The sequence below is a fragment of the Pelmatolapia mariae genome, linkage group LG7 (assembly GCF_036321145.2).
Source record: "Pelmatolapia mariae isolate MD_Pm_ZW linkage group LG7, Pm_UMD_F_2, whole genome shotgun sequence".
NCBI lineage: Eukaryota > Metazoa > Chordata > Actinopteri > Cichliformes > Cichlidae > Pelmatolapia > Pelmatolapia mariae.
Genome location: NC_086233.1, coordinates 15,856,758 through 15,875,891, shown reverse-complemented (window position 1 = coordinate 15,875,891; position 19,134 = coordinate 15,856,758). Strand labels below are relative to the sequence as shown.

The following is a 19,134-nucleotide window of genomic DNA, read 5'->3' as shown; positions in this document are numbered from 1 at the left end:
CATCTTATGCAAGTCTTTTATAAGTTTTTACTATTTCTTTTCCATATGGGAAGTCTAATGAATCTCCACATACTTGACAACTTCTGTCTTCAGGAGTCAGTGCTTATTGTTTGTATAATACATTCAGGAGTGTACAATTGAAATGTTTAATCTCTAGTTGCTGTGGAGTGGCACAATGGGTTTGCAATGTGTGCCAGTTCCTCTGAAGTTTGCTGTCTTAGTTGGCAAGCAGTGCCTTCTCAGTTTCAACTGGTGATGTAAATTTAACAGTTTTAAAATTGTCCTTCTTTGTAGGCTTATGTGTGAGGTAAAGCTAGAACAGAAAAGCATCAAATGCAACTCTATTTTTTACATGTACTGGTACCATTGCATGACTAATGCGTAATAAATAGTAAATAAACAGTTTCTTTGCCAATGTCATTATGAGAATACATTTTGGTTTCTGCATTTTTTCAGCTACTGAATTTTCAGTTCCTCTGCATTTCCTGGTTTTAAATGGATCTCTAAAGGACTGATTAGCTAGGATTTTTCTTAGGGCAGGATATTTTTACGTCCAATTTCAACACACCAAGTTTGGGAAAGCCTAAATGCTAACCTCAAAGCTTTATAGCAGATGAATTGTTAATGTCACAGTGACTTTTACATACAGTCTATGTCACAGAATACCTCAACCAGCTAACTAGACATCTATATCTACAAATACATACCTACAGTGTGTCCTGGATAGCCTTAATGTAATTAAGTTTTCATTGTCAAGTTGAACAAATTAGGTTAAATGAAACACTGCTAAGTAAAAAGCCCCAAGAGTGGATTTGAAATGTTCTCCAGGACGACTCTGGCATCAAAGTGCTTCTTTACTGGCAAGGGGCTAGTCCCATCGGACCTACATTTTCAATAAATCCCGATTTCCCAGTGGTTAGAGTGGAAGAAATAAAAAGTCATGAATGTTTTATAGCTCACTCTACTTAGGAAAGATAGCATCATTTCAATTAACCTGGTCTCAAACAGCAAATCTTCTGGCATTTCATGGATATCTTTCATAGATTTTTTGTTTTAACTGTAATATATAATTTATCATCTGCATAGGTACAGAGCTATAATAAACACAGGAAAAGGTGGGGAAGGGTAGCATAAAGTATCATACAATACAGTGTCATTTCCGTGCCAAAAAATGCAAATTTTGGAGCTTTTAACGTTCAGTTGCATTTTTATTTCAGGCTTTTGGACCTTACATTTGAGTTGAACCCAAGAGAAATATGGTTCTGTTTTAAATGTATCATGATGTCGTGATATAGTCCTGTTATTCAGTCCAGTTAATTGCACCGCAGTGATTTACCTTTGTATTGTTTTTTTTCCACTTTGCCTCTTAAATGTGGTGTAAATGGGAAAAATGCTTTCCTCCATTGTTTTGATATCTAATTTATGAAAAATTTCTGCAGAATAGACACTATTCACACCACTATCCATTTCATTATTTAACCTGCATGTTGAAGAAATTAGGTTTGTCACTGAAAAAATATGTTATGTAAAAGATGCAATTTTTACTTTAAACAATGCAATTTGTTTTGTTCAGTATTTCCTGTGGTGACATATTATCCACTTAATATTGAAATATATTTAATTTACACAGTGTAACAGTTACATCTTGGTACCTGTCAAACTCAGTTTCAGCACTTTGCTCTAAATATGCATCCCATCTGAATATGAGAACAAAGCCCTGGCGGTTAAGCTTCAATATAGTCATATATTCCACACTATATGACTATAATATACATTAAGTGAGTAATATAATGTAGGCAAGTGTTGGACAGTTTTTAGTTCAGCTATTTTCTGAAATAAGGGGTGAAATAAGTGCATATCTTATAAACCTAATGCCTCGTGGTGACATACAGTATGAGGTGCCCGTGAGATGGGATCTCAGTGCAGTTTAACAAGCAACAAGTCATTTAGTTAGTTAGGCATCAACACCACAAACATGGTTGAGTCTTCCAGTTCAGTTTTAATTAGCTGATGTGAAGCTTAGCAGCTATCTAAGTACACATCTTTCATTTACTGTAGGCTTGCAGACTAAATGAAAGATGGGTGCAAGTCAGTGTCAAGTGACCATTTGAAGAACTGCAGTTTTTGCACCTCCACAGTGGCTTTGTTTGTTAACCTCAGCAAAAACAACAAAGCTCACCAATTGTTGGGAACACGAGACCACTAACTGCACGACAAAACAAGGCAAGCCCGAGCTCTCTTTGTGGCTCGCGAGGGAAGTCAGCCAAAGTTGAGGAAAAGATTCCTTCACCTGAACTCGACCAACTTCGACTGATTCCTTCGCTACAGCCCTTTTTATTGTCAGCAAGCAATCATTCATGAATATGCAATTACAAATACACGTGACATTCTTAAACAGGCATATCTGAACAACATCAGTGTCTGTATTCTGTGTGTGTGGGTGCATGTGTGTGTGTGTGCTTCCAGCCATACTATACATAGACGTATGACCTTTCAATGAACTTAAACTGTATGCAGAAAAGCAGAAGTAAGCGTCTTGCTAAACTATAAAAACAGGAACTTGCAATAGGTCATATCTCAAATGCACATTTAAAGGTGTGAACTCTGGCATTTTTAAGAAAAACAGAACAGTCTGGTTTCAAAGGCTATAATGGAATTACAACGTCGAGGCTGCTTCCTCTCATCTCACGGTACACAAGTGCACACAGACTTTTATCAGACCTAATAAGGATATGATTTTTATCAGCATACAAATGATTATATGTTTCTAAGCACAAATGACAATATAAGAAATATCAATTCCAACACCAATCAATCACTTCAACTCATTTATCACCATTTGAGAAGTAAGGGCCACTATTTGCTATCAATCCTTGCATAAAGCAGACTACAAGAAAATAATGTGATTACATGAATAAGCTTGTAAAATGGGCTCATTTTGTATGAAATTATTCAATTATATTTGCTCCATTTTGTAGAAGGTCAAAACTGACTGCTTTCATAACTGACAAGACTGACCAGCCATGACAAGCACAGGGGTTGATTAGACACTGGCTGTGAAAGAGTGAATTATAAAGAAAGAACTGATGAAGGCGCTATGTTGCACACTAGTATGAGCACTTGGTACTGTATGTCTTGAAAGCAGCGGAGCCAATTCATGGAAAAAAAAGCTACATGATGAAAGACTTCTTGGGCCATCAAAAGGAGCAAAAAACGCTTGTGACAACATGACTCCAGATTTATTGATTTCCTAGCTCTTTTTTTTTTTTCATCTAGAGTGCTTTGAAAGAGCAAAGCAATCTCTGAGTTTGTTGGCTGTTGTTACATTCCCTTGGCAAATGGACACTATCCACAAACACACATGCTACTCACACACTGGAGTACAACCCCATGCACAAACACATGGCTCTCCCAGTGGGGCGGAGTTTTTAATCCTCAAATACACTGCCATAAATCAAAGCGCAATCCTCGTGCCCTAGCTCGTCTCTCTGAATGAAAAGCTCAAGCTACTGGCACATTAATGGCAATTTACAGGGCCAGTCATGCGAGGAGAGGAGCATCAACTGAGCGTCCTTTATTTTGTAATTCCTTATTGCTTTCACTCACTACATGGCCACTGAATTGGTAACGCTGGAGGATGTGACCTACCTACTACATCACTTTACTCTGAGCTGTTGTCAGATGTGTTGTGCTTCCCAACCCCCTAATCTTGCAATCAAAATGTGTCCCCTTACATATCTTCATAAATGTAGTGAGGGACGTGTTTCAATTTTTGTCCTCTTCTTTTTTGTCAAGAAGGGAGAACAGAGACTTTTTACATGATGAAATGCAAAATGCACGCTTCAATCAGCACGACTGTGAAGTATTTGTTAGCAAATACTGAACTGTATGCAATCTTCATAAAGGAACAATTGTAGCAAAATTTTTCTACTGTTATACTACAGTGACCTGCAAATAACTAACTGGATTTTGAACCAGTTACAGGGCATGTTGAAACTGTGAGTGTGGGGAAATATATTCAGTTTTAATTAAATTACTAAAAGCGAATAATATAACTTTTAAAGGTAATGAATTGTTGTCTTAAATTTTCTCCCTCAAATATTGGGGACTCTTAAAAATGTTCTTGTAATATTTAATTAAACAGGTAGATAGAAAAACACTTCATGTATCACATCATTTACTATTGATGGTGCCTTCAAAGGCTCTCTTACTAATGCCATGTGCCATTTGTGCATATCACAAATACTGGCTTTTTATGGTACAGTCGTTAACAAACCAGACGATCTCTCTTTTGCCCACAGGACACAGTGTCCATGATTTCTAAAGACAAATTTTCATTGGTGAGCAACAAGACCGTTTCCTACTTCATGGCTGAAGCATTTGGGGGTTTTTTTTTGTTTGCATGGTCAAGATTTAACTTACATTTGCAGATTTAATGACAAATTGTGTTGACTGACAGCACTTAGAAATAAAATTGTTTTAATGCACTTCCACCTGACGGCCTCAAGAATACGGCCATTACTAGTTTTTACCCTGCCTCTCCTGCACTGAGTACAGTCTCTTTAACACTTTGTGTACCATAGATGATGAAAGAGAGCCTTTGCAGTTATATTCAGTTCAAATTGTTGAACTGTTTTCTCGTCTAACCTTGGGTGAAGTTCACTTTACCTCTGAAAGCCTTTTGTCATACTCTATCAAACCACTGACCTTTTTTAAATTAGTCTGATACGTTTAGAAACATTCCACCAGATGTTTTTATGTGTATTTGCTTTTTTATCACTCACATCTGTCAGGTTGTCAGATGTTTGTCTGCCTGAATGAATTTGACATACTTTTGTTTTCAGGTGGAGTGGCTGAAAAATGAGGAAAACCTGAGCTTTGATGATGGTAATGTCATGGAGAAAAAAGGTGACCACAACCTCATCATCTCAGAGGCCCGGCTGTCTGACTCTGGAAACTACACCTGTGTTGCCAGCAACATTGTGGCCAAGCGACGCAGTGCCACTGCTACTGTTATAGTCTATGGTAAGATAAGATAAGATAAGATAAGATAACCTTTATTAGTCCCACACGTGGGAAATTTGTTTACAGTTACAGTTCTTTTAATTTTGCAATTTTATCTCTGACAAAAAAATCATGAGAGTAGATTTGCCTGGTAACTTATCACAGTAGTGTTGAAGAATAGTCTTGCCTACATCAGAATATCAGTTTTCACTAGTATGGTATTCAGTTAGCAGCTAACTAAGCTTTACTCCCACCGAGGTTGATTATCTTGTTAATAGTGTTAGATCCTCAGTGCATAAGACCCTGGATACTGTGGCTCGTTAAATAGTAAAATCTGCCTTAAAGCCGATAACATGCAAGTCGGAAAGGAAACAGTGCTGCACTCATGAAGAAGATATTCTTTTGGGCTGGAAAAATGGTTTGTTACTTCATTTTTAAGTCCTCCTTAAAGCTAGGACACCTCACCGTTTGTCACTGATTGGGAACAACCACACGCTTCTTTTCAGCGCTGTAGCCAAGCTGACAAATAGTCAGAGCTCATTCCTTTAACCTTAACTAGAAATGACTTTCTTCAGAGACAAGATTTTAAAAATTAGAGAGAAAAAAAGAGATTCACAGCTGTCCCACAGATATGCCACAGCAACTTGACACTTAACTGCTAATATTTACCTCTTACTTATTTCTCCCCAATAAACCTTGTTGAGTTAAGGTCACAGTAATTTATCCCTCTGAACCATCAATGTGCCTTTTAGACCCTATTCCTTCAAAACTGCTCAAAAAAGTCTAAGTATAGTTTAATTAGGTTTCTTCCTGTTAAAAGGGAGTTTTTCTTCCCTACTGTCACCGAGTGCTTGCTCATAGGAGGTCATGTGATTGTTGTTGTTTCTTGGTAGTGTTGTAGGGTCCTTACTTTACAATATAAAGCGCCTTGAGGTGACTTTTGTTGTGAATTGCACTAAATATCAGGGCTGTAGAGAGTGAAATAGTGTCATACTAGTAAAAATTCCTTTTACACTGAAGGGCGGCCTTAAATGAAGTGTCTCATTGTTCCTTTTGCTGACCTTTCATCCTGTTATTTTTATTCTTTTAAAGAAGACATTTAACTGCTGCAGGAATACATCTCATTCTTTCTGACATCCCATTGCTCCGGTCCATCAATCATTAATTTCCATAATGCTAATGAAGTCCCTGACAAGCTTACTATTCCCGATAGCCTCTAACAGATGTACAATAATGGAACAGTAGTATTTCTTCCTTTCCTATGACAGCAAATGAGCTCATTAGTCAATCATCCTACATTACTTTAGGAGACATATCCGAGGAATAAGTGTACATTGACAGAAGGGAAGACACTATTGATCTTTTTTTTCTGATGTTCATTACCGCCTTTGAGTGAATCCTCTGACTGCGATGCAGGCCAGAATTCCTTTAGTGTTTCTTCATACCTTTTCCCTCCTCTTCTGACACGTGCAGTGAATGGCGGCTGGTCATCCTGGACGGACTGGTCTCCCTGTAACGTGCGCTGCGGTCGAGGTGTGCAAAAGCGCTCTCGCACTTGCACAAATCCAGCGCCTCTCAATGGTGGAGCCTTCTGTGAGGGCATGTCAGTACAGAAGAGTACTTGCAACACAGTGTGTCCAGGTAAGAGCAATAGCATGTTCTTTTCACTCTTAGTGATAAAGAGCATGTTTTAGTGTTACTAATTTTGACCTTTTGAAGCTTCCCTTGCACCTTACAGCTATGGGTTAAATAAAAGATTTACAGTTGCCAGATAAGATGTGCAAATTTTTGATTTATGACTGTTGAAAGTCTGTATTGTTCAAGTAGTTTATTCTGCAGAAATCACTTGTTATTGTGAAAATGCACTTATTTGCATTCATGAGAATATTTGCATAAGATCAGTACAATACAGCACCTGTGTATTTGCAACAAAATCTAGATTTCTGTAGATGGTTAGCTTTACTTTACGTTGCACAAAGAATGGAAACTGGAATAATTGCTGGACTGACAGCTAACAAAACAAGAAGCTAACAAAACTCTTCATCTGTCATTGTACAAAATGTATTTATATTTAGGTACTATTTGTATAACATCCTTGTGAATATAATATACCTAAGTAATATGTAAATATCATTAGCACAAATACACAGGTTTGCATATAATAGCATAAATAGTTTAGTAATACTGTCTTTATTTAACTTCTTTTTCATTATTTGGTCTAAATGTAAAAAATAGTTGGCTTACTTTTTCAGTCTCTGTTTGGAGAGAACTGAAACTTTGTGTTTTGTAATAAACAAATAAAAATTATAACCAAAAACTCAGTGATGAACCGTAAACATTGTTTAATTGGTCCAGAAAGCTCAGTCTAAATACTATTATTTGTGTTTTTGCAGGAGCTACACAGTCAAAGAATTTTTGTGCAGCACAAGACCCACTATTTAACCACAAATTGTTGCTCCTATCCTTCAATCTTTTTACAGAAATTAGATATAACATATGCCATGACACTTGTCTTAAAAGCTTTGGGTAGGTTTTATAGTTAGCACTAGTCTTCTTTCAACCTCAGAGATTTTACAGTGAAAGCATCTGCAATGCACTGGTGACAGTGCATTGTCACCTTTCTTTGACTTGCATTCTTTGACTGTGTAGCTCCTGCAAAAACACAAATAATAGTATTTAGACTGAGCTTTCTGGACCAATTAAACAATGTTTACGGTTCATCACTGAGTTTTTGGTTATAATTTTTATTTGTTTATTACAAAACACAAAGTTTCAGTTCTCTCCAAACAGAGACTGAAAATGTAAGCCAACTATTTTTTACATTTAGACCAAATAATGAAAAAGAAAATAAAAAATAAAGACAGTATTACTAAACTATTTATGCTATTATATGCAAACCTGTGTATCTGAAATCAAATGCAGTGCACCCGTGAAACAACTAATGAAGGGAAAATGTCTGGCAAGAGGAGAAAGATGCACAAATGGAGAGGAGTGAAGATAACATGAGAGAGAAGCTAAGAGTAGAATCTCAGGTTGTAAGAGGAAGCAGTAGGAGTTATCAAAGTTGCGCCTCTACCCGTGTGTTGTTTTTTTTTTGTTCTTTTATAGACAAGCCCAAATTTATTATTTCAACCACAGTGGAGTATAAAGAAAAACACTCATCAGGTTTAAGTTAAAAAAAAAAATTATCAGTCGAGTACAGTGCACTCCTCCAAACATTATCTCCTCTTTGCCAAATGTCTCCTTCTGACGGATTCTTTCTCTGCGTCTGGGTTTGAACATAAACAGGATGCCTTTGCTTTTAGATTAGCAGGAAGAGGGGATCTTTTAGACCATATGGAGGGGGAAAGGCAAATTGATGGAGTCTCTTTTTGCTCCAGATCAGAAACACCAGCTTTGTACATGTTTTTGACACTTTAAGTGGGACATTATTTTTAGTTGTGCAACTGTTACCTTGAAAGTGTTTTCCTGTAAAGTTCCACAGAGCTATTAAAAAAATACACTTAAACCTGGAGTATGAGAAGCATGCATTTTTTAGTTCCTGTTGTGTTTCACTTGCATTTCTTTACACAGTAACATGTGCATGTATTCACATTCAGTGGCTCTATCTTTGTGTTTGCCCCTGCAGTGGATGGCGGCTGGGGAGAGTGGAGTGAGTGGTCAGCGTGTAGTTCGGACTGCGAGAGGCAGCGCAGCAGAGAGTGTACGGCTCCGGAGCCCAAGCATGGGGGGCGACTGTGTGACGGGGTGGCAGTGGCTACAGAAAACTGCACAGGCGGCCTCTGTACACAGAGTGGGTAACATCAGCTCCACACTTCACTGGTTAACAAGGAGAAAAAGATATAGTGGTTTAGCACCATTACTGTCAGTCCCATTGTGTTCATTGACTGTGTCATCATAGACTTACTGTTCATAATTTTTGGCAGTGTGGGATCGTCATGATCATGATCGTCATGATAATCATGCTCATTAGCAACGCCCTCATCCATCTTCATTATTCAAACACTTTGTTTCACATACATCACACACAGAGTGCACCAGCGTGGATGCGCACGGAGGCAGTGATTGAATCAGCTAACGCTTAAATTATGTTGTGTGTTTCTGCAGATCGGAAGTTGCTGCATGATGCCAAGCCACAAGGTGAGCTTCTGTTTAGTTTCATTTCTTGCTGATGTTTTATTTAAAAGTTATCACTCTCTCCAGCCGTGACCTGGAAGATTGCAAGATTGGGATTAGAAAAAGGTGTGACCAAAAGTTTTTTTCACACATTTTGCAACTCTGAACTTTTGTAAACAAAACCCAACAGAGGAGTATATAACAACTCAAACTAGGCATTTTTAAACGCCCTTTAACCTGAACCTCCCTGACACAAAGTCCAGATATACTACAATAATAAGAATTGCTGAATTTACATTAGCAAGTCCAACATCCTAATTATCTGTCTGCTCTACCCAGACAGCATCCTCACTTTAACCAAAAAGTTTTGAAGCCGTGTAAAATGTAAATGAACACACAATACAATGGTTTTCAAATTTTATATGCACATATCAAATGTGTAAATTGAGGCCAACAAAAGGCTGGAAAAGTGAGCTGAACCACGAAGAGACAAATTTTCAACTAATTAGGTTAATTGGCAAAATGTAAATATGATTGGGTATTACAGAGGAAAACTGAAAGCAAGAGCTTGAAGGATAGATGGGTAGAGCTTCACGAGGTAGCAAAAAAACTCCCAATTATTTTGTTTTAAATAAAAGTGGAAGTTTAGAAAAAATGGAAAGATTTATTTAAAAAAAGAAAAATAACCACATCTTTATTTTACACCAACACATATATGATTACCAGTAAGCAAAGTGGTTGTTTGTTTACAAATTGGTTAAGAGTTTGTTTATAAAAACATTTTCCGACTATAATATGCAGTGTACCTTTAAATATCATTTGAATGTCTATTATAAGGTTAAAACTGATGTTTCACTCAGTTTTCAGTTTTGTTTTAACTGTTTGTTTAGGTTAAAGCACCAATACTAATGTGTTAGGTAGAAGGCAAATTATAGTTTAGATTAAAATACAGTGAGTTATGGGTAAGACCTGTCACATTATTGCTGCCATTCATGCAGGAAACATTGAGTATCTCTGAGACGCCAATTTTTCATACTTAAACCAATATCATGGATGAATATCAATTATAACACTGCTGATTATGGAACATTATTAATATCATTTCCATTGCATTGCTATTACAGTAAGTATTCAATATGTTTACTCAGTTTTACATGTAATTTTAATGTACTGATGTACTGATTACATGTACTGATGGGTATTACGAAGCCTAATATGTTTTCTAAAACTAAAGTATAATTTAGGCTTTTTTTGTTAAATGCAGGTATAATAAGTTATTTTCAGAGGGTAGTTCCATTCACACCTAATTGAGTTTTGTCTTGTAAACACCCTCTGGGCTGATAGCAGCAAACTGGTGCGATGTCATTAATGGCATTTATAGGAAGAGACTGGCTCTGGCTGCATAATCCCACTGTTGGAGTGACAGAAATTCCTTAGCTGACAAGGATAGTTACAAGAAAACAGCACGCTCATCAGCAGCCATTTGGTTCTGGCAGTGGTTAAGCTTAACAAATTACTAATGTTACCCTCAGAGAGGGAATTGCCCTGAAATAGGAACAATAAGCTGCCAAGTGGTAAATCACAGGTGTGGCCATAGAGAATAACGCTGTATGACTCACTGTGAATTAGCTTATTTAAATACATATGTTTTGACGAACAGACAGACAGCACATCAAATGCCACGTGAATGAATAATGATGATTAATATTAACAAATGGGAAATTAAATTCATTTCTAAAGGTTGTTTGGCTTAGCCGTTTGTTTCCCCGACCAAACATTTGTCATTGATGCTTCTTATCTCATTTCCTGAAATATTTAAAGAAAGTGCATTGTGACTTTTACTGTTTTCTTTACACTCTGCATCCATTTCCACATGCTGTATGTTGTTTGACTTGGATTGTTACCAAGTCTCCGTAAAAATAACACAAGCTGTATCAAACGTCCCAGCTTTTATTGCCATTATTATCTCAGTTTCACTCCTACATTAATAATGCTGTACACTTCTACTTATTTTTGATTATATCGGGCATTGTGTTTCAGCTCGAGCTCTTTGCGGTTAACCACTGTAAATCCACTGCTTTATGCATTATTGCTGTGTAGGGAAATGCTACTGCGTAGCTTGCACAGAGAAAAATCAATTTGCCCATGTTTTCCTGACTTGTCCTTTCACATAGTTATGTCTTCTTGTTTGTCAGGAATGGGAAAAAGAATGCGACCAGGCTGCCAAAAACTTCCCAAGCCCTCAATTAACCTGCTACTGTAGCTGTTAATACCGCTTTGCATATTTTGTCAATTTCTCCTCATTTGAGCTTCAGGCTACTTACAGGATTTCTCAGCATGTCCTGTTTTAGTGCAGATCTCATTATCTTTCAAGAACAAGCTAGCAGCTCCTTTATTTCCCCACTCATTCGTTTGCTTTGTGGAGTTGGACGCCGCAATACTGGTGGGACCAGATAGAGCATAATCGCTGCCGATGAGCTAATTTAATGAATTGGTTTTGTCACATTATCCCAGTGGAACACAGAGCGCCTCCAACACCAGAGCCAAGCAGTGTTTGAAATGACAGTCAGGTGCTGGGTTGATTATAATCGCCTTCCTTCCAAGGTTCCTCATTAGTAACTTTAACACTGAGGAATGGAACAATGAAGCTGTGCATCAGGAGGTAAAGCATAGAAAGAACAGAAAATAAAAAATGCACTAAAGTAGCATGAAACCAAGGTAGACTTCCCTGGTTTAAGAGGCTTCCACAAAAGCGCTACTAAGCAACACAGATTTCCAGTTTATTTTGGGAGAGAATGTCTCCTAGCCTAGCCTAATTAACCACAGAGACTCCGAAAGCAAATATAAGAAGTCTTGATGCATGCTCAATCATCCAGATAAGGAAATCCCAAAAAGTTGATTGTGTTCATATGGACATTTAAAATCATGGGGGTTTTTTTCTCACTCATTCTGACATTTCAAGGTGTGGAGAACAGCAGTGACGTTGCCCTGTATTCAGGCCTGGCAGCAGGGGTGGTGACAGTTGTACTGCTCATCGTCGCTGTCACTCTTTACCGAAGAAGCCAGAGTGAGTACGGTGTGGATGTCATTGACTCCTCCGCCCTCACCGGAGGCTTTCAGTCCTTCAGCTTCAAGACCTCTCGTCAAGGTGAGTCATTAACTGTGACTCTCAAATATCAGAGACAATTTGCCCTCGAAATTGTGTCATAAAACACTGAATCCAAATGAGAACTTTGTACAAAAATCTAAACGTGAAATTTTCAAAAGCAGCAAAGAATGGATGGATTTGGGGGTTTTCCTGCAAAAGGCAACTGAATTTGGTTTTAAATCCAAATATGCTTCCTTTATAAAGCTCCTTGTAAAAATTGAGGATTCATGTTGTGTTGGAAATCTTTTTTGGCGTGCACAACAGTTAAATATGATGTGCAATTAAAAGTGCATCATATTATAAACCAGAGCGTCAAAATAGCTTGTTTTTATGTTTTTATTTTGCATATGCTTTTATTGCCTTTTTTATTTCAGTTTGGCTGTTTAAAAGACCACAAAGAAAGCCCTAAAACTTAAAGCTGCAATTTTTGCCTGCTAGTGCAGAGAGCTGGCATTGTCTTTGGCATTAATAGCCATTCTAACACACACATAAAAGCAAAACACAGAAAAAGAATACGACATAGACATACAATCATGTAAAAAGGAAAGTACATCCTCTTTCATTTCTAACATTTTATATATTAGGACATAATACAGAGTCCTCTGTTCCTCACCAGGTTATAAATTTGTGTTGATAAAGTCTCTGATGAACAACACATGACATGTTATACCATGTCATTATTTTTAGTTGTTGGAGGTACTTGTATATACACAGCTTTCTCAAGGTCCTGTTGCAGCATTTCAGTTGGTTTGAGGTCTGGACCTTGACTGGGCCAGCCAGAATACTTTAGTTTGCAGAGGACTTCAAAGTTGACTCAAAAACTGCAAGCTTCCATGTGGCTGCAAAACAAGCCCAAATCATCCACCTCCACCATCGTGCTTGACAGTTGGTGTGAGGTATTTGTGCTATTTTGCGGTGTTTGGTTTTATCAAATATAGTACTGCATATTCTGGTCAAATATCTCCAGTTAGAGAAGACGATTTCTCCTCGCGACATTTCTAAACAAGCCAATTACAATGTCACGTATTTTAACATTTGATATGTTAACTGAGCCCCGTGGAGTCTTAGCTCTTGGGTTATGTGTAGCTTCTATGAGCATTGCATGCTCTGGTCGTTGTGTGGTCTGTTTTCCACTTTTCTCACTGTTTATCTTTCTCCCAGATTGATGGGCAGCAACAATTTATTATCCTAAATTAAGCATTTAGGTGTATTAACACCTAAAAGCTGTAGAGCAGTAAACTTCCAAAACTGCTGCTTTTATGGAGATCACACTTCCTGATTATCAGTCAATTAAATGCTTTTCATTAGTAGCACTGGGTGGTTCCTTACCTTCGTAGTTCCTATAGGAGCAGAAAGGGTGTTTCATTTTTGTTAATAATGGCAAATAATGACACTGTGTAATATGTCATGAGTTGTTGCTTATCTCAAGTTGTATTTACCTCATCTTTAGAGCTGCTTAGGACACAACTATTGATGATGACCCTTGAGTTTCTTTTTTTACTCTGCTGCTAACGTTTTCGCTGGCTATTATAACTGAACACACACACCCAAAAGTTCAATGGTGATGAACTGGAATAGGAATTAGTTTATTATTTATTTTCGTTCAAATAAAAATAATGTAAAATGTTGTTTCTAGTACACCTTGTATGAGAAATACTGCAAAGTGCTTTATGACAAAATTCTAACAACAGAAAGGCAAAAAATTACTCCAAAGCAAGTAGAATAGTTACATAATGAGGTAATTCTCTGTAAATAACACCAAAGATCTATGCAAGCCATACAGTTTTCTATGTATACGTATTTATTCAGCTTTATGAAATATGAATACATTTATTTGTACGATATATATGCATTAATTATTAACACGCTTTAGGGGCCAGAACTGAGTTTATCTGTTTGTTTGCTTTAGCCATCTCAAGCTTTTTTTCTGTCTGTGCTGTAGTGCAATAAATGTCCAATAACTTACAGCTTAACCTATAAAACATGCATTGCATTTATTACTTTATTGCAAACATCCATATTCAGCAAGCAATAAACTTATGGTAACAAGCAGATTGTGCACTCTAAACAAATGTATAATTTCACTCTTATCTATTATTACTCAGGCCTCCTCTTAAGTACCATAACTTCAGCACAAAGTTGAAAAGTTATCAGATAATGTCTCAGTTTTTGGTACTGTATTTTATTACAAAACCACAATTAATAATTCACGTCTGCAAAATGAAAAATGTAATTTATTATCGCTATCTCTTTTTTTCGCTGAGCACCACAATGGAGCGTTTGCGGTCCCGTGTTACTAAACGAAGAAACATCAGAGCGCCGTAGCGTGCTGTTTTACTCGGCAGATTGAGGCATATTTTTGCAAGGCTGGCATTATGGGTCGCCACAGCGGCAGCCCTCAGCAGGGCATAATAAAGTTCATTTTGATAACACAGCAGGAGGCAGGGAAAGCTTTAATCTTGGTCCCTGTTCACTGTGTTAGAGGCGCTAAAACAGCCAAGCCTCCATAACATTCTGCATGTCCTCCCCTCCTTGCACGTTGCGCCCCGCTGTATGCTGCTGCAGTTATCATTTCATCATGATCATTTCATTTCAATACTTTTTCGTAGTCACGTTTTTCATTATGAGTAACTGTAATAACAGCTCACCCATTAAAATTATTGGCCAATTTACAGTACTTTGCTCATCAGGAGATACGCACACTGTGTACTCAGTGTCTTCAGGTCTTATTTAATGCTTGCTTGAAGCAGCTGTCAATGGGTGCTGTTCATTATGGCATTGTCTCTGCACGCCTTTCTTTACTTTCATCTCTTCTCCTCTTAGTTCCTCCCAGCGAGGATGTGTGAGAGAGAGAGATGCGAAGAGAAGATGTGAGAATGAAGGAGCCATAGCTGTCATATGAGAAATCCGTGCTTCCGTAGCGTCAGTTTTAAGCAGCGTTAGTTACATCAGCAACATGCTGCACAGCTGGATCACTTGTCACACTGACTGGTTCAAATGTCCACAGAAATTCTTCTCACACAGGCCTTTATTTAAACTCATTAACACAGCCCATAAATCGTATTATTGTTGTTGCTCATGTGTTGATCAAAAATGCTGCTTTGTTTGATGCAGCAGTTATTGCTTTTAAAGTATCTAATATATTCTAATGTCTTATATAGACATAAGAAGAATAAGACATACTTCCTCTATCCCAAATATTGGGACATACAGGTATATTACACAGTACCATATAACTGTGATCTGTGTTAATCAGTCGGTTTATATACAGCACTGAAAAGTAACCAGTGTGAGAACATCTCTGTTATTTATTCTTTTTTTCAGTTAGATTGTAGAGTCAGATCAGTGTTTTCAGTTTAGTTTTAGTTTAGATTGCATCGGTTTCAGTGTCAGTTTTAGTCTAACTATTAGAATATGGTGGGTGTTTTTTAGGGGCAGATTTAAGAATTTCTGAATAAGTTATTTACTTGCTGCTTGTTTGTGGTCTCTCTGACTTCAGTTTTGTCTTCAGTAGCTTTAAAGCATATGTATACATGCCCATTTCATAATTGCATCCAGCTCTTGCTTTCCTTTTCCAAACTTTACTAATCCCATCATTCTTGTACAAGTTAATTTTGGCTTTATTTACACAAAGTTTTTGTTTGTTTGTTTTTTCCTTTTTTTCAGAACTGTTGACACTGTTTTTGAGTTTTTGGTCAATTCCAGTCTGGCCTTCCTGTTCTTGAGTAAACCAGTGGTTTTAACTGGACAATGATGCCTGGTTCCTCTATAATATTCTTGATAATATTCTTGATTTGGTTCAATGTTTTTCTTAAACATAGAAGAATTCTACGATCCACATTAAATGTTTTCTGTTTTTTGAGGCCTTTTGCTGTGTTTAATAATATTCAAAAAAAATTGTTATCCTTCTCTTTTATTTATTTATTTTTTTTTTCAACCTAATGACAACCTTAACTTATATCAAAGTCTTTTAGGGGCCTCATCTGGAAAGTTCCAAACATAATTTCAGCATTTGAAATCATCTTCTGCATAATTAAGATGATTATCTGCATAATCTGTCTTAGAAAAACTGAGGGGACAGGTCTTACTTGACCTGGTTTGTCAGTCAGTTATCTAATTACTTTGGTCTAATTACTTTTGCCTTTCAAAATGGAGTATATGTATTTAAAAAAAGTCACATCTTAATTGTTTGATTCAAAATTCACTGAGGTGTTGTCCATAAAACCTATGGAGCTAGCTGTAAATTGGGTTATCAGTAGAAAATGAATAGAAAAAATCAATAACAGTGTCACTTCTGAGTCACACTAAGATATATGTCTTTTTTTCATTATATTACAGCAACAGCCACGGACAGAGAAAACATATTTGTGATGACATGCTCTTCAGGTTGTTTTGTTTTTGTTTTTTTATTTGATGATGTGGGCTCTCATGTGTAATTGCTGACATTCATTTGCTTTTTCTCTGTGTGTGTTTCAGCAAATCCTCTGCTTATTAATTCATCCATGCAACCTGATCTGACAGTGTCACGTACCTACACCAGCCCCATGTGTTTTCAGGACTCCATTGACAAGGAGCTAATGGCTGAGCGCTCACTCCTTGACCCGTTGCCTGATCTTAAGGTTAAAGGTTAGAAAACAGAACTCTTATAAAAGTCCATGTCTGTGGTACTCAGTTACTTTTGAAAGGGCAAGTCTCACAGAGAAGTGAACGGCTCTGTGGATGCACTAGGACAGATAATCTTACTTTGGATCTGTTTTTTCCTAAGGCAGTCTCTAGGAAAGTTAAAGAAAATAAAGTCAACTTTCAGTGCATCACGAACTAGACATTCAACACTTCATGTTGTTGTTTGTTAGTGCTGCTTGCTGCCTTTTATTCCTTTGGTGGCATGATTAGCATTCAAAATTAAGGTGATCTTTGAAATAATTGGTCCTTAACTTAGACAGAAGTGTATAAAAAAGTAGATGCTTAGTCCAATACAGTCATTGTCAGAAATGTAGAAAAACAAGAGCCTTTTTATTGTACTTAGTGTGATTTTATAAAGAAAAATATTCTTATTAAAGTCATATCTCCATTTGGCTGCAAGCCTACATACTATCAGAATTTGCTAATGATGATCAGAAGACTGTGCCAGCTTACATTACAGCAGATAGACGCACAATTTAAACCCCATTGCTCTTGTCTTTATGGGTTTGTTCCGGATAAATGAAAGACTCCACCCTCCGAACTCTTTTAAGTGCAGAGTGTTGCAATTACTACAGCCCCAGGCATACACTTTTTACCTTGAGGCAAAAAGCTTGACAGTGACAGGCTTGTTGAGACTTGTTAGTTAGGTTTTCGCTAAGCTATGGCTGGACAGTTACTGTTTAGAGCAGGGGTTTAGTAAACCGTTTCAGAGTGATTGGTTTTGCAGTCAAGAGCAAGCTTTTAAAAAGCTTTAAAGGGCTGTTTTCCTACTGTTGGATGTTTGACTGTTGGACCTGAAAAAATGTGTTAAAGCTACGCTAATTCTAATGTCACAGAGCTTTCACTGTATCCTCAGGGGTGACGGAAAGGGCAGAGTACCACGTCATGTCCCACCCTCAGACATTTCCAAGGGGACTGGCTCCAGACTATAGAGGGGTTGCAGTGGGGACAACACTGGGCAGAAGAGGCAAAAACCTTTTCAGTCCACACGTCTCTCTGACTCCCCGCCTGCCTCTGCACAGAGCAACTGCAGTGTTTGGCCATGCTGGAGGCAGGCTCGTGGTACCCAACACAGGTGAGTGTACGATGAGGCAATTATCATTCAATATCTTCCTGCTGAAGAGCATGTGTTGACTTCAGTTCCTCCAAATTCAGCTAGCATTCACAGAGGATAGAATAAAACAAGTTGTTCTCATTTCCAATTTTTAAGTTGTTTAACCTTGTCAGAATTGATCGGTAGCAAAAATGAGGAAAAAAGGCACATACTGAGTAGGCAACATGATTATGGAAATATTATTTACAAAATGATGAAGTTAAAAAGCACTAGCATTTTTAGCCAATCGGTCCCTACCTGCAAAGTATGGAAAATGTTTTTGATCACAAAAAATACTAAACTTTTTCCACAAATAAATTACTTTTTTTTTAAAAGCATTTTAGGAACATTTTAAAGCACCTAATGCGTACCGAAAAAATATAAACAAGTGTATTTAATGTGCTGCTCAGTCTATTGCATTATGCAGGCAGCTCTTTCTCGTGGCCTACATTCATCATTGTGTCCCTTGAGGGGCTTTATGTACTGCTAGATTGGCAGTAATTGTTTATGATACAGTAGAATGTTATGCATATGTCTTTGTGTTTAAGAGGAAAGGATGTCTGTGATGCCTGCTTCTGTGCATGCTTGTGACTAAGAGATCGCTGCCAGCGTCGAATCACAAGGGGACTTGCTTTGGCGACCTTTTTCTGGGGCCCGTCACCCCTCTGGCTGTCACCTTCACTAAACAGACCTGACAGCTGAGCAGGTGTGTGTCATAAGTGTGCATGTCTGCTTGTTTGTTGATCAGCATGCCTCCTTCTCTGCAGGTATCAGCCTGCTGGTGCCTCACGGGGGGATTGCAGAAGACACTACCTGGGAGATGTACATGAGCATCAACCAGGAGGACAGCAGGTGAGGGACTCTCACTGAGGTGGTGCTGTATGCTTCCTAGTCTGCTCTCTTTTAATCCTTCAACAACACATTCCTCATCCCTCATCCTGCCACCTCGTCTCCTCCTCCTCCTCCCTTTGCCAAATGAGCGCCACAAACACAAAACCTTTCTTATGAAGGCTACGCTGTGACATGTAGTGTACACATGCACATGCACATATTCCCACACAGCATGCGGTCCTTGCTCATCTCACAGACA

The 19,134-nt window shown here is 37.8% G+C and overlaps 1 protein-coding gene across 1 annotated transcript in view; it reads left to right on the top strand.

The window, feature by feature from the left end:
- The window catches only part of LOC134630644 (netrin receptor UNC5D-like), a 168,834-nt gene that overhangs the window by 129,803 nt on the left and 19,897 nt on the right, over nt 1-19,134 (top strand). Inside the window, exons 5-12 of the mRNA XM_063478114.1 lie at nt 4,845-5,025; nt 6,478-6,645; nt 8,633-8,797; nt 9,112-9,144; nt 12,083-12,268; nt 16,745-16,894; nt 17,808-18,026; nt 18,812-18,896. Coding sequence (XP_063334184.1) covers nt 4,845-5,025; nt 6,478-6,645; nt 8,633-8,797; nt 9,112-9,144; nt 12,083-12,268; nt 16,745-16,894; nt 17,808-18,026; nt 18,812-18,896 — 1,187 coding nt within the window. The remainder of the gene's footprint in view (nt 1-4,844; nt 5,026-6,477; nt 6,646-8,632; nt 8,798-9,111; nt 9,145-12,082; nt 12,269-16,744; nt 16,895-17,807; nt 18,027-18,811; nt 18,897-19,134) is intronic.